This window comes from Dryobates pubescens, chromosome 24 (assembly GCF_014839835.1).
Source record: "Dryobates pubescens isolate bDryPub1 chromosome 24, bDryPub1.pri, whole genome shotgun sequence".
NCBI classification, from domain to species: domain Eukaryota; kingdom Metazoa; phylum Chordata; class Aves; order Piciformes; family Picidae; genus Dryobates; species Dryobates pubescens.
Window position 1 is genome coordinate 2,454,578 of NC_071635.1, and position 12,288 is coordinate 2,466,865.

The window sequence follows — 12,288 nt, forward strand, 5'->3', positions numbered from 1 at the left end:
TTGGGGGAGCTTGGACCTGCTGCTCAGAGGAGAAAAATAATCCAATCAGTGGAACCATCAGTGGGGTTAAAACAAGAGGGGAAAGAGCAGAGGTGGCTCAGGGACCTGGTAGCAGCCGGTTACAAGTGCGTGAGCTGGAGGCACCAGAAGGAACAACATCAGATTGGTAATGAGCAGAGATAAAAAAACCCCCAACCAACTCACAAAAAACCTTAAATCTGTCCTAAATCACAGGCCTGGAGATTAGAAAAACCAAAAGAAGAAGAAAAAGAAAAAGCCAAGCCCCAACCTCCCCCCAAGAGAAAGCAGCTCTCCAAAAGCCACCACTAAGAGAGGTCTCTATGTTGGCAGTGGGAGTGAGAGTCAAGCAGGCATGCAAGAGGTTGGTTCTACTCACTGTCAGCAGGTTTGCTATCACTTAGGAAAGGTTCCTGCTCCATGATGTCCATTGGGATTTTAATACTTGGGACCTTTTCTGAGTAAGGGCAGTCAGACTGTGAAAGAAACGTGCAAAAGGTCTTAGAACATTTTCATGGTCTGCCACAAATGCAAATCAGCCTTCCAGGGAGGTTTCTGGAGGAAGGAGGAGAAGAAAAGAAGGGAAACTTAAGGGAGCAGCAAGGCAGCTGAGCTGGTTCCCCACTGCACCCCACCTTCACACTTGGGAAGGGAAACAGATTGAAAAGAGATGACCTTGGGCCACTCGGCTTCCCCTCTCCCCACCTTTTGCACCACCACCCAGTCCAGCTTGGAGCTGGCTGCAGGGAATACCAATGGAAGCTCATCTGTAGCAGAAAGAGAAGGGGGCTGGCTTCTGAGAAGCTCACCAGGACATCTTAGCCTGCTGTGATTTACCTAAAAGCCAGGTTTTCTCCTCAGTTTTACAAGGGCCAGACAGGCCCTACAGCTGGGCTGCCTCAACTCCTGTTTAAGTTGAGTCCAGCCCAGGAGGAGGGGAGAGCTCTGACCCCCTCTCCCAAACCCCCACAGCACTGACTTGGTGGGGATGTAGTTCTGGAAGGGAAAAGGTGAAAGCAATCCAAGCAGGGAGCACCCAGGGCAGGAAGCTCTGTAAAAGCCAAAGTGCTGCAAGAGAAACCACCTGAGAAGAGTTAAGGCTCAACTTGTAGCAGCAGTTCTCTTACCCAGGAGGTCAACTCCTGAACCTGAAATTCACCACGAGCTGGAGGAGAGAGGAGAGAGCTCAAAGCCCACCAGAGATACAGGAGCTGTGGCTCAGGAGGTGATGCTGCTGGGTTCAGTACAAACTTGGGTGTTAAAGCAGGGTTCAATACAAACTTGAGGTTTAAAACTTGGGTTCAATACAAACTTGGGTGTTAAACCTTGGGTTCAATACAAACTTGGGGTTTAAAACTTGGGTTCAATACAAACTTGGGTGTTAAACCAGGGTTCAATACAAACTTGAGGTTTAAAACTTGGGTTCAATACAAACTTGGGTGTTAAACCTTGGGTTCAATACAAATTTGGGGTTAAAACTTGGGTTCAATATAAACTTGGGGTTTAAACCTGGGTTCAGTATAAACTTGAGATTTAAACCTGAGTTCAGTATAAACTTGGGCTTCAAACAAACTTTGGGTTTAAATCTGGGTTCAATATAAACTTGAGGTTTAAACCTGGGTTCAAGTTAAACTTGAGATTTAAACCTGGATTCATATAAACTTGGGGTTTAAGACTGGGTTCATACAAACTTGGGTTCAGTATAAACTTGGGTTTAAAACTTGGGTTGGAACCTGGAGAGGAGAATGCTGAAAGGCACTGGAGGACATTTCTCCTCCTCTTAAGTAGAGCAGAACCCAGAGCAGGCTTGGGCAGGTGGAGCTGGTGGGCAGGTGGAGCTGGTGGCCTGGGCAGGTGGAGCTGGTGGCCTGGGCAGGTGGAGCTGCTGGCCTGGGCAGGTGGAGCTGCTGGCCTGGGCAGGTGGAGCTGCTGGCCTGGGCAGGTGGAGCTGGTGGCCTGGGCAGGTGGAGCTGCTGGCCTGGGCAGGGGCACCAGCAGGGCCGGTTCTGCTGGCTCAGGCCACGCTGCAAGCCAGGAGGACACTGCAGGAGGGGAGGTGTGCTGGGCAAGTCCCGAGGTCACCAGCAGCAGCCAGCACAAGTCCCATCCCGTGGGGCTTCTCAGAAGAGCCAGCAAAGCCCAAAGCATCAGGCAGAAGAGAGGCAGGAGAAACAGAGCTGCTGCTGAGAACCGCTCTCCTCCTAAAAGAAAAGACAATGATGGGGGGAGAAAGGCAGAGGAGGGAAGGCTGAGCAGGGCAGGGTGGTGAAGGCTGCTCTAGCAGGGGGCACCCAGGACACCTCAGCAGGTGCCTTGTGCAAAGGGGGACCTGGCTTCTGGCGAGGCGAGCACCACCTACCCTGCGCTGCTGCCAGCTGCAGAGGGGAAGGCAGCGAGGAAAAGAGGTTTGGGTCGGGGCTGGTTTGCTGCAAAAAGAAACCCCCAGCCAACTCCAAAAGAGGCTGGGGAACAGCCAGCCCCAGAGCTGGGGAGGACCTGGGACCACCCCCAGGAGCAGCCAAGAGCAGGGAGCTGCTTACATCATCATTGTCACTGTCCACACTGCCCTTCTTCTTCTTCTTCTTCTTCTCATCCTCCTTCTTCTTCTTGTCCTTCTCTGGAATGACGTCGTCAAGGAAGCTTAAGTCGTGCTGGGAGAAGAGGTAGTCCATGGCTTTCCTGACTGCTACCAGGGCCAGGATCTGCAAAGGCAGAGGGGGAGGACTTCCCTGAGCTTTGACTGGCAGCATTCCCCTGGGTGCTGCTGCCTACATCCCCCAACCTTCCATGGCACCAAACCTCCATATCAGCCTTCCACGGCACCAAACTTCCATGGCACCAAACCTCCATATCAACCTTCCATGGCACCAAACCTCCATGGCACCAAACCTCCATGGCACCAAACCTCCATATCAACCTTCCATGGCACCAAACCTCCATGGCACCAAACCTCCATATCAATCTTCCATGGCATCAGACTTCCCTGGCACCAAACTTCCATGGCAGCAAACCTACACAGCAAAATTCCATGGTACCAAACTTCCATGGCACCAAACTTCCATGGCACCAAACCTCCATGGCACTAAACCTCCATATCAACCTTCCATGGCACCAAACCTCCATGGCACCAAACCTCCATGGCACCAAACCTCCATATCAACCTTCCATGGCACCAAACCTCCATGGCACCAAACCTCCATGGCACCAAACCTCCATATCAATCTTCCATGGCATCAGACTTCCCTGGCACCAAACTTCCATGGCACCAAACCTACACAGCAAAATTCCATGGCACCAAACTTCCATGGCACCAAACTTCCATGGCACCAAACCTACACATCAACCTTCCATGGCACCAAACGTCCAGGCCACCAAACTTCCACATCAAACTTTCATGCCACCAAACTTCCACACCATCAACCTGAGATGCCACCAAACTTCCTTGTCACCAAACCTCCACAGCAAACTGCCATGCCACCAAGGCTCCATCTCATCAGACTTCCATGCCCCCACACTTCCATGCCATCCTCTGATGTGGAACAGAAATCATCAGCATCACTACCTTTCCACTCAAGTTCAAGGAAAAAGAGATCTCTTCCTTGCTCTTGCTCAAGTTAATCCTTTCCCCTCCCCTTGGAACACCTCTTAGGACTGAGCCTCACCCCAGGCTTTGGCACTTGTGTGTCACTGAAAAGCCAGGGAGATACTTTCTGCATGGGCTGGGGAAAAAACAAGGACCCTGCACCTCTTGTTGGTTCATGCAGCTCAAAGAGAAGCCAGGCTGAACCTAACCTTGGCAGCCAGGAAGGGTCAAAGCCAACTACACCTTGCTGGGGAAGAAAAATGAACTTGCCAGGCTGCTTTCCCTCCAGAGATGTATGTGAAGGCAGCCAGGGCAAGGCTGAGCCCATGCAGCCCTCCAGCAGTGGCACAGAGCCCTGAGCTGCTGGCTGGGCAGGGACAGCTTGGTTTGCCCCATTTCACAGCAGCACAGCACATCAGAGCTTGGAAGGGACCTCAGCCTAGTCCAACCCCCCTGCCAGGGCAGCCTCACCCAGGGCAGTCTGCACAGGAATGCATCCAGCTGGGGCTGGAAAGGCTCCAGAGCAGGAGACTCCACAACCCCCCTGGGCAGCCTGCTCCAGGGCTCTGTCACCCTCACAGCACAGAAGTTTCTCCTCATGTTGAGCTGAAACCTTCTCTGCTCAAGCCTGAACCTGTTGGTCCTTGGCTTATTACCATCAAATAAAGCTTGGCCCCCTCCCCTTGCCCCCCTCCCCTCAGCTATTGATAGACATTGATCAGATCCCTCTCAGCCTTCTCCTCTCCAGACTGAACAGCCCCAGGGCTCTCAGCCTCTCCTCACAGGGCTGATGCTCAAGTCCCCAAATCCTCCTCCTGGCTCTCCCTTGGGCTCTCTCCAGCAGTCTCTGTCTCTCTGGAGCTGGGGAGCCCCAGACTGGAGACAGCACTCCAGGTGAGGTCATTTCGGGGAGCCCAGGCCCAGGGGTGGAAGGGGCAGGCTGAGAAAGGGGAGAGGTGAGGGAGAACATCCCCTACCATGACAGGGAATATGATAGCAGCCACGGTGGACTTGAGGATCCAGAGGAGGGCCAGGCACACCACCTGCAGGAAGGTGAAGAGGTGCACCCTGCGCAGCGGGACGTGGCGCAGGTAGATGAAGTCAGGCTGGTGCTTCAGAGGCATCAGGAGCAGCTTCAGACGGTCCATGAACTGGGGGAGAGGCAGAGATGGAGCCCCAGGCAGGCAAGCAAGAGACAGAGCCCCCCTCCCATTGCTCCCCCATGGAAGGAGGTCTGGGCCAGGGCTTGACAACCCTTGCCATGAAGAAATTGTTCCCCATGTCCAACCTGAGCCTCCCCTGGGGCAGCTTGAGGCCATTTCCTCTTCTCCTATCTCTTGTTCCTTGGGAGGAGAGCCCAACCCCACCTCACTCCAACCTCCTCTCAGGGGGCTGTAGAGAGCAATGAGGTCCCCCCCAGCCTCCTCCAGGCTGAACACCCCCAGCTCCCTCAGCTGCTCCTCCCCAGCCCTGTGCTCCAGACCCTTCCCCAGCCCTGCTGCCCTTCTCTGCTCACTCTCCAGCCCCTCAGTGTCCTTCTTGGGAGTGAGGGTCCCAAAACTGACCCCAGGACTCGGGATGTGGCCTCACCAGTGCCCAGCACAGGGGCAGGGGCACTTCCCTAGCCCTGCTGGCCACACCATTGCTGCTCCAGGCCAGGCTGCTGGTGGCCCTCTTGGCCACCTGGGCACCCCCTGGCTCATCTTCAGCTGCTGTCAAGCAACTTCCCCAAGTCCTTTTCCTCTGGGCAGTTTCCAGCCACTGTGCCCCAAGGCTGGAGCACTGCCTGGGGCTCTTGTGATCCCTTCTCCTTCCCCACCTCCTCTCCCTGCCCAGGAAGCCCCAGGGAGGGTGGCCACTGTTTGCAAACACTGCCTCAGGCTGGCTGGCCCCAGATGGAGCCTTTTCCCCCTGCCCCCTCCACAAATGACTTGGATGCAGAAGTCCCCAGAGGTGAGGGCAGACATCATGTCACCAGGGAACAGAAAAGCCCCAGTTGAGGGCTGGGGACACCAGGCAGGCAGCTCTGCTGCCAGCAGCCCTGGTGCTGGCCTGGGTGGCCCTTGGATTTCACCCCAAACTGAGATTGGTTTCTTCTTTTTGGAGTGGAAACCATCCTTGCTGTGAGGAAAACAAGCTGCACAGTGCCCCAGCAAACCTGGGCTGGGAAGGAGGGGAAACCCCCTCCAGGAAGAACCAACCCCCTGAACAGGACAATCCCCTCCTTGTCCCCTGGCCAAACCTGGGCTTGCTGCCTGCTGCTGAGACCAGACTGAACCCCCCCTCCCCACACCCCCCAAGTGAATGCAAGCTGGGGAGGTTTGAAAGGACAGCTGAGGAAGTTCTCATGGTGCCCAGGGCCAGGCAGTCTCTGCCCAGCAGAGCACAACTGAAGAAAGGCCACAATTAAGGGGGTGCCAGGAGGCCCAATCCCAGCTCCCTGGGGCCAGCCAGAGGCTCTGTGCTGGGAGAAAGGCTTCCTTACATAAGGGCTCCTCAGCCTCCCAGCCAGGGCCTTGGCTTCCCCTCCCTGGCAGGCAGCAGAGTTCCTGCTCCCCAGCCTGCTGCAGGGACCCTGCTGCCATCACTCACCTCCCCTTCTTTTCCTTCCCCCCAAGCTGCCCCCAAGCCACCCCAGCAGCAAGCCTGGGGGCTCAGCAAGCATCTGAGCTGGCTGGGGGGCAGGATGGACCCTGGGGCAGCCCAAAGCTCCCCCAGTGCTTGCAGGAAGCCAACCTTGGCTGCTGGCCTGCTGAGCACATCGCTGCCCTTTGGTCTCCATCTGGGGCCAGCCAGCCTGAGGCAGTGTTTGCAAACAGTGGCCACCCTCCCTGGGGCTTCCTGGGCAGGGAGAGGAGGTGGGGAAGGAGAAGGGGTCACAAGAGCCCCAGGCAGTGCTCCAGCCTTGGGGCACAGTGGCTGGAAACTGCCCAGAGGAAAAGGACTTGGGGAAGTTGCTTGACAGCAGCTGAAGATGAGCCAGGGGGTGCCCAGGTGGCCAAGAAGGCCACCAGCAGCCTGGCCTGGAGCAGCAATGGTGTGGCCAGCAGGGCTAGGGAAGTGCCCCTGCCCCTGTGCTGGGCACTGGTGAGGCCACATCCCGAGTCCTGGGGTCAGTTTTGGGACCCTCACTCCCAAGAAGGACATTGAGGGGCTGGAGAGTGAGCAGAGAAGGGCAGCAGGGCTGGGGAGGAGCAGCTGAGGGAGCTGGGGGTGTTCAGCCTGGAGGATGCTGGGGGGAGACCTCCTTGCTCTCTACAGCTCCCTGAGAGGAGGTTGGAGTGAGGTAGGGTTGGGCTCTCCTCCCAAAGAACAGGAGATAGGAGAAGAGGAAATGGCCTCAAGCTGCCCCAGGGGAGGCTCAGGTTGGACATGAGGATCAATTTCTTCATGGCAAGGGTTGTGAAGCCCTGGCCCAGGCTGCTCAGGGCAGTGGTGCAGTCCCCATCCCTGGAGGGGCTCCCAGGCCCTGCAGCCGTGGTGCTGAGGGCCATGGCTCAGCGGTGAGCTGGCAGGGCTGGGCTTGGATCATCTTAGAAGGTCTTTTCCTACCAAAGCCATTCTGTGGTTTGAAGGGCAAGGTGGTGGTGGTGGGGTGGGGTAGGGAAGGAACCCCTGTGGTGGTTCAAGGCTGCCAGGCTCGTGGGGGAGACCCGGGGGGGGACTCACCTGCACCCCGTTGAGGGAAGCGACTCCCATGTAGAGGAAGACGCCGTAGAGCACCGGCATGGGAATGAACTGCAGGAGGAAGAGCAGGAGAAACTCGGTCAGCAAGCTGCCCACACCCCCTGCTGACACCATTCCTGGCCCCTGGGGGACTCAGACTGCTCCTCTGAGTGGCCAAAGCCAGCCAGCCAGCCAGCCTGCTGAGGGCTGCAAGAGCCTTGGTGCTGCCTGGTGCTGCCCAGCAGGGCAGGGGCCAAGCAAGCCCTGGGCTCCCTCACTTCACCGGGGCTTGGGCATCTGCTCCAAGAGCCAGGTGGCAGGGAGCCACCCAGGGGCAGTCAGGCAGCAGGTGAAACAAGAGGTGGGGTACAGATGTCCCAGTTCAGCTCTTCACCTGGTGAGACTGGAAGCAGAAGAGGAGGCAGCACGACCCTGCGGTGCCTCCAGCTCAGCAGGCTGGGCCATGCCCCTGCACCCCACCTGGGGGATGCCAGTCCTGCCAACCACATCCTGACCTCCCCCCCACCTTGCACTCAGCCCAAGCCAGAGCCTCTCACAAGGAGAGGACCACCAGTCGCTCTCTGCACTGCCAGGACCTCTCCTTTCCGACCCCAACCTCAGCTGCCTCCAGCGCTCCGCCCCCGCTGGTGCTGCCCTCCCCGCAGGAGGGAGGAAGGTGCTTGGCAGAGCAGCACCCATGCTTCCCAGCAGCATCTGTGCCTCCCTGCACCCTGCAGCACACAGCTCTGCCCCAGCTGCACAAACGCCCCGGGGAGCTGCCAGGCCCGGGGCGGGGGGATGCTGCCGACCCCGGCCAGGAGCTGCGTGCAGCCAGCCTGCCGTGACCGCGCCGGCAAGAGGCGGCAGGGACCACCCGCGGGAGCTGAATAACAGCCTTTGTGCGGCCGTCGGGAGCGAGAAGGGTGGCAAGGGCTCTGTCCCCGGAGGCCGGCTCGGTGCAGTGGCAAGAGGCTGCCACCGAACGGCAGCCGCAGCTCAGCCAAGGCTCCGCCGCCCTGCTGCTGGAGCAGCCTTTGCCTCCAGCCTGCCGGGGGTGACTCGGGGTTTGACCACCTTCCCACCACGGCCTTCGTCCTCCCTCCCCCTGGAAGCCTGGAGCCCCACTCCATGCCTTTGACCTGGGGCACAGGGGCACCGAAGCTGTGTGCCAGCTGTGACCGCAGCTGCCCTGCCTGCGTTCCTCCCTTCCCTCTCCTGGCAGCTCCTGGATTCCCAGCTCCTCCTGCCACTGCATTTCTCTGCTTCCTTGGCCCACACCAGCCCCAGCAATGCTCCAGGCTTGGAGCAGAGTGGCTGAAAAGTTGCATGGCAGCAAAGGACCCGGGGGTGCTGGTTGGCAGTGGCTGAAGATGAGCCAGGGGGTGCCCAGGTGGCCAATAGGGCCACCAGCAGCCTGGCCTGGAGCAGCAATGGTGTGGCCAGCAGGGCTAGGGAAGTGCCCCTGCCCCTGTGCTGGGCACTGGTGAGGCCACATCCCGAGTCCTGGGGTCAGTTTTGGGGTCTCACTCCCAAGAAAGACATTGAGGGGCTGGAGAGTGAGCAGAGAAGGGCAGCAGGGCTGGGGAAGGGTCTGGAGCACAGGGCTGGGGAGGAGCAGCTGAGGGAGCTGGGGGTGTTCAGCCTGGAGGATGCTGAGGGGAGACCTCCTTGCTCTCTGCAGCTCCCTGAGAGGAGGTTGGAGTGAGGTGGGGTTGGGCTCTCCTCCCAAGGAACAGGAGATAGGAGAAGAAGAAATGGCCTCAAGATTGGACATGAGGATCAATTTCTTCATGGCAAGGGTTGTGAAGCCCTGGCCCAGGCTGCTCAGGGCAGTGGTGCAGTCCCCATCCCTGGAGGGGCTCCCAGGCCCTGCAGCCGTGGTGCTGAGGGCCATGGCTCAGCGGTGAGCTGGCAGGGCTGGGCCGAGGGCTGGGCTGGGTAACGTTAAAGGTGCCCAGGAGTCTCTGTGTCGATAGGGAAGTGCCTGCCCTTGTCCTCACTGAGGGGCTGGGGACCCTTCAATGGAGATCTGCCCTAAGTGAGCAGTGGCAGCCCAGCCCCAGCCCCCCAAGCCCCCCCAGAGCAGGAGGAGACGGCTCTGCACCGCGCCCGCTCGCCGCGCTCGGCTGTGCCGGCGCCGAAGCCGCCGCTGGCAGGAGCAGGCTTCAACGGGCTGCTGCACATCAGCAGGGCAGCCCTGGGGAGCAGCCCTGGGGGGCAGCAGGGCAGCCCTGGGGAGCAGCAGAGCAGCCCTGGGGAGCAGCCCTGGGGAGCAGCCCTGGGGAGCAGCAGAGCAGCCCTGGGGAGCAGCCCTGGGGAGCAGCCCTGGGGAGCAGCAGAGCAGCCCTGGGGAGCAGCCCTGGGGAGCAGCCCTGGGGAGCAGCTCTGGGGAGCAGCAGAGCAGCCCTGGGGAGCAGCCCTGGGGAGCAGCCCTGGGGAGCAGCAGAGCAGCCCTGGGGAGCAGCCCTGGGGAGCAGCCCTGGGGAGCAGCAGCGCAGCCCTGGGGAGCAGCCCTGGGGAGCAGCCCTGGGGAGCAGCAGAGCAGCCCTGGGGAGCAGCCCTGGGGAGCAGCAGAGCAGCCCTGGGGAGCAGCCCTGGGGAGCAGCCCTGGGGAGCAGCGGAGCAGCCCTGGGGAGCAGCCCTGGGGGGCAGCAGAGCAGCCCTGGGGTGCAGCCCTGGGGAGCAGCAGTGCAGCCCTGGGGAGCAGCCCTGGGGGGCAGCAGAGCAGCCCTGGGGAGCAGCAGCGCAGCCCTGGGGAGCAGCCCTGGGGAGCAGCAGGGCAGCCCTGGGGAGCAGCTCTGGGGAGCAGCCCTGGGGAGCAGCAGAGCAGCCCTGGGGAGCAGCCCTGGGGAGCAGCCCTAGGGAGCAGCCCTGGGGAGCAGCAGAGCAGCCCTGGGGAGCAGCCCTGGGGAGCAGCTCTGGGGAGCAGCAGAGCAGCCCTGGGGAGCAGCCCTGGGGAGCAGCTCTGGGGAGCAGCAGAGCAGCCCTGGGGAGCAGCAGCGCAGCCCTGGGGAGCAGCCCTGGGGAGCAGCCCTGGGGAGCAGCTCTGGGGAGCAGCAGAGCAGCCCTGGGGAGCAGCCCTGGGGAGCAGCCCTGGGGAGCAGCGGAGCAGCCCTGGGGAGCAGCCCTGGGGGGCAGCAGAGCAGCCCTGGGGGGCAGCCCTGGGGAGCAGCAGTGCAGCCCTGGGGAGCAGCCCTGGGGGGCAGCAGAGCAGCCCTGGGGAGCAGCAGCGCAGCCCTGGGGAGCAGCCCTGGGGAGCAGCAGGGCAGCCCTGGGGAGCAGCTCTGGGGAGCAGCCCTGGGGAGCAGCAGAGCAGCCCTGGGGAGCAGCCCTGGGGAGCAGCCCTAGGGAGCAGCCCTGGGGAGCAGCAGAGCAGCCCTGGGGAGCAGCCCTGGGGAGCAGCTCTGGGGAGCAGCAGAGCAGCCCTGGGGAGCAGCCCTGGGGAGCAGCTCTGGGGAGCAGCAGAGCAGCCCTGGGGAGCAGCAGCGCAGCCCAGGGGAGCAGCAGCGCAGCCCTGGGGAGCAGCCCTGGGGAGCAGCCCTGGGGAGCAGCTCTGGGGAGCAGCAGAGCAGCCCTGGGGAGCAGCCCTGGGGAGCAGCTCTGGGGAGCAGCAGAGCAGCCCTGGGGAGCAGCCCTGGGGAGCAGCTCTGGGGAGCAGCAGAGCAGCCCTGGGGAGCAGCCCTGGGGAGCAGCTCTGGGGAGCAGCAGAGCAGCCCTGGGGAGCAGCAGCGCAGCCCTGGGGAGCAGCAGCGCAGCCCTGGGGAGCAGCCCTGGGGAGCAGCCCTGGGGAGCAGCTCTGGGGAGCAGCAGAGCAGCCCTGGGGAGCAGCAGCGCAGCCCTGGGGAGCAGCTCTGGGGAGCAGCAGAGCAGCCCTGGGGAGCAGCAGCGCAGCCCTGGGGAGCAGCCCTGGGGAGCAGCCCTGGGGAGCAGCCCTGGGGAGCAGCCCTGGGGAGCAGCAGAGCAGCCCTGGGGAGCAGCCCTGGGGAGCAGCCCTGGGGAGCAGCCCAGCTTGCCAGCAGAGCCTGTGAAAGGCCCTGAAAGGCTGCCAGGCCCTGGCTGGCACGTGGGCCGGGAGCGTGCCGCCTCGTCCTCAGGCGTCCTCCCGCCAGCCTCTTCCCCGCGCTGGGGGAAGCACGGCCCAGGGACCGGCTGGTGAATGAAGCAAGACGAGCAGGGCACACAACAGAGCCCAGTGGGGCAGAGGAAGGGAGAGCTGGCAGGGAGAGGTCACAGCAGCCAGCAAACAGGAGGAGAGCCGGCAGGCACGGAGCGAAGGGCACAGGGGTGCCCGGGCGGTGCAGGGCAGGAAGCCGCTGCCCAGGCACAAGCATTTCCTAGCTGTGAAAACGGCCTCAGAAATCCAGGGCAGGGGCACAGTGAGTTTGGGAAGCCACCTGCTCCTCCTCTGCAGCTCCCTGCCAGGCTCCCCGCTGCTGGAGCACGGCCAGAGAAGGGCAATGGATAAAGCTTGAGAGCTTGGCCACGCAGGAGAGTTGCTGGGAGGGGAAAGGTGCAGGGGAAGAGGTGAAGAGGCAGCTGTAAAACTCTCTCTGTGTGCATCTTACTGTGGCCTTCCAGGAGCTGCAGGGGGCTCCAAGACAGCTGGGGAGGGACTTCTGAGGGTGTCAGGGAGGGATAGGACTGGGGGGACTGGAGCAAAGCTAGAAGTGGGGAGATTGAGATTGGATGTTAGGAAGAAGTTTTTGCCCATGAGGGTGGTGAGAGCCTGGCACAGGCTGCCCAGGGAGGTGGTGGAAGCCTCCTGCCTGGAGGTGTTTGCAGCCAGGCTGGAGGTGGCTGTGAGCAACCTGCTGCAGTGTGAGGCGTCCCTGCCCATGGCAGGGGGTTGGAGCTGGCTGAGCCTTGAGCTCCCTCCCAGCCCTGACCATTCTATGATCTGAGTGTGCACACACCTCACTCACCCCTGGAGCTCTTCACTGGGTGCTGGCTCATTTGGTGCCTCTGGGAGGAGGGAGAACCCCCAGAGCTGGAGGCAAGGAGCAGAGCCTGCAAGCTGGTGG

General features: G+C 61.2%; 1 protein-coding gene across 9 annotated transcripts in view; it reads right to left on the reverse strand.

Moving 5' to 3' along the window:
• Nucleotides 1–12,288, reverse strand: part of SLC4A4 (solute carrier family 4 member 4) — a 136,138-nt gene that overhangs the window by 2,629 nt on the left and 121,221 nt on the right. For 6 of the 9 annotated variants that reach the window (XM_054172484.1, XM_054172483.1, XM_054172485.1 and 3 more), the window contains 3 exons: nt 7,271–7,339; nt 4,579–4,752; nt 2,559–2,720 (listed from right to left, as the gene is read on the reverse strand). In XM_054172484.1, the coding sequence (XP_054028459.1) occupies nt 2,559–2,720; nt 4,579–4,752; nt 7,271–7,339 (405 nt within the window). Of the gene's footprint in view, nt 1–397; nt 495–2,558; nt 2,721–4,578; nt 4,753–7,270; nt 7,340–12,288 lie in introns of all 9 variants that reach the window. The other 3 variants (XM_054172487.1, XM_054172486.1, XM_054172481.1) reach the window with 1 other exon arrangement.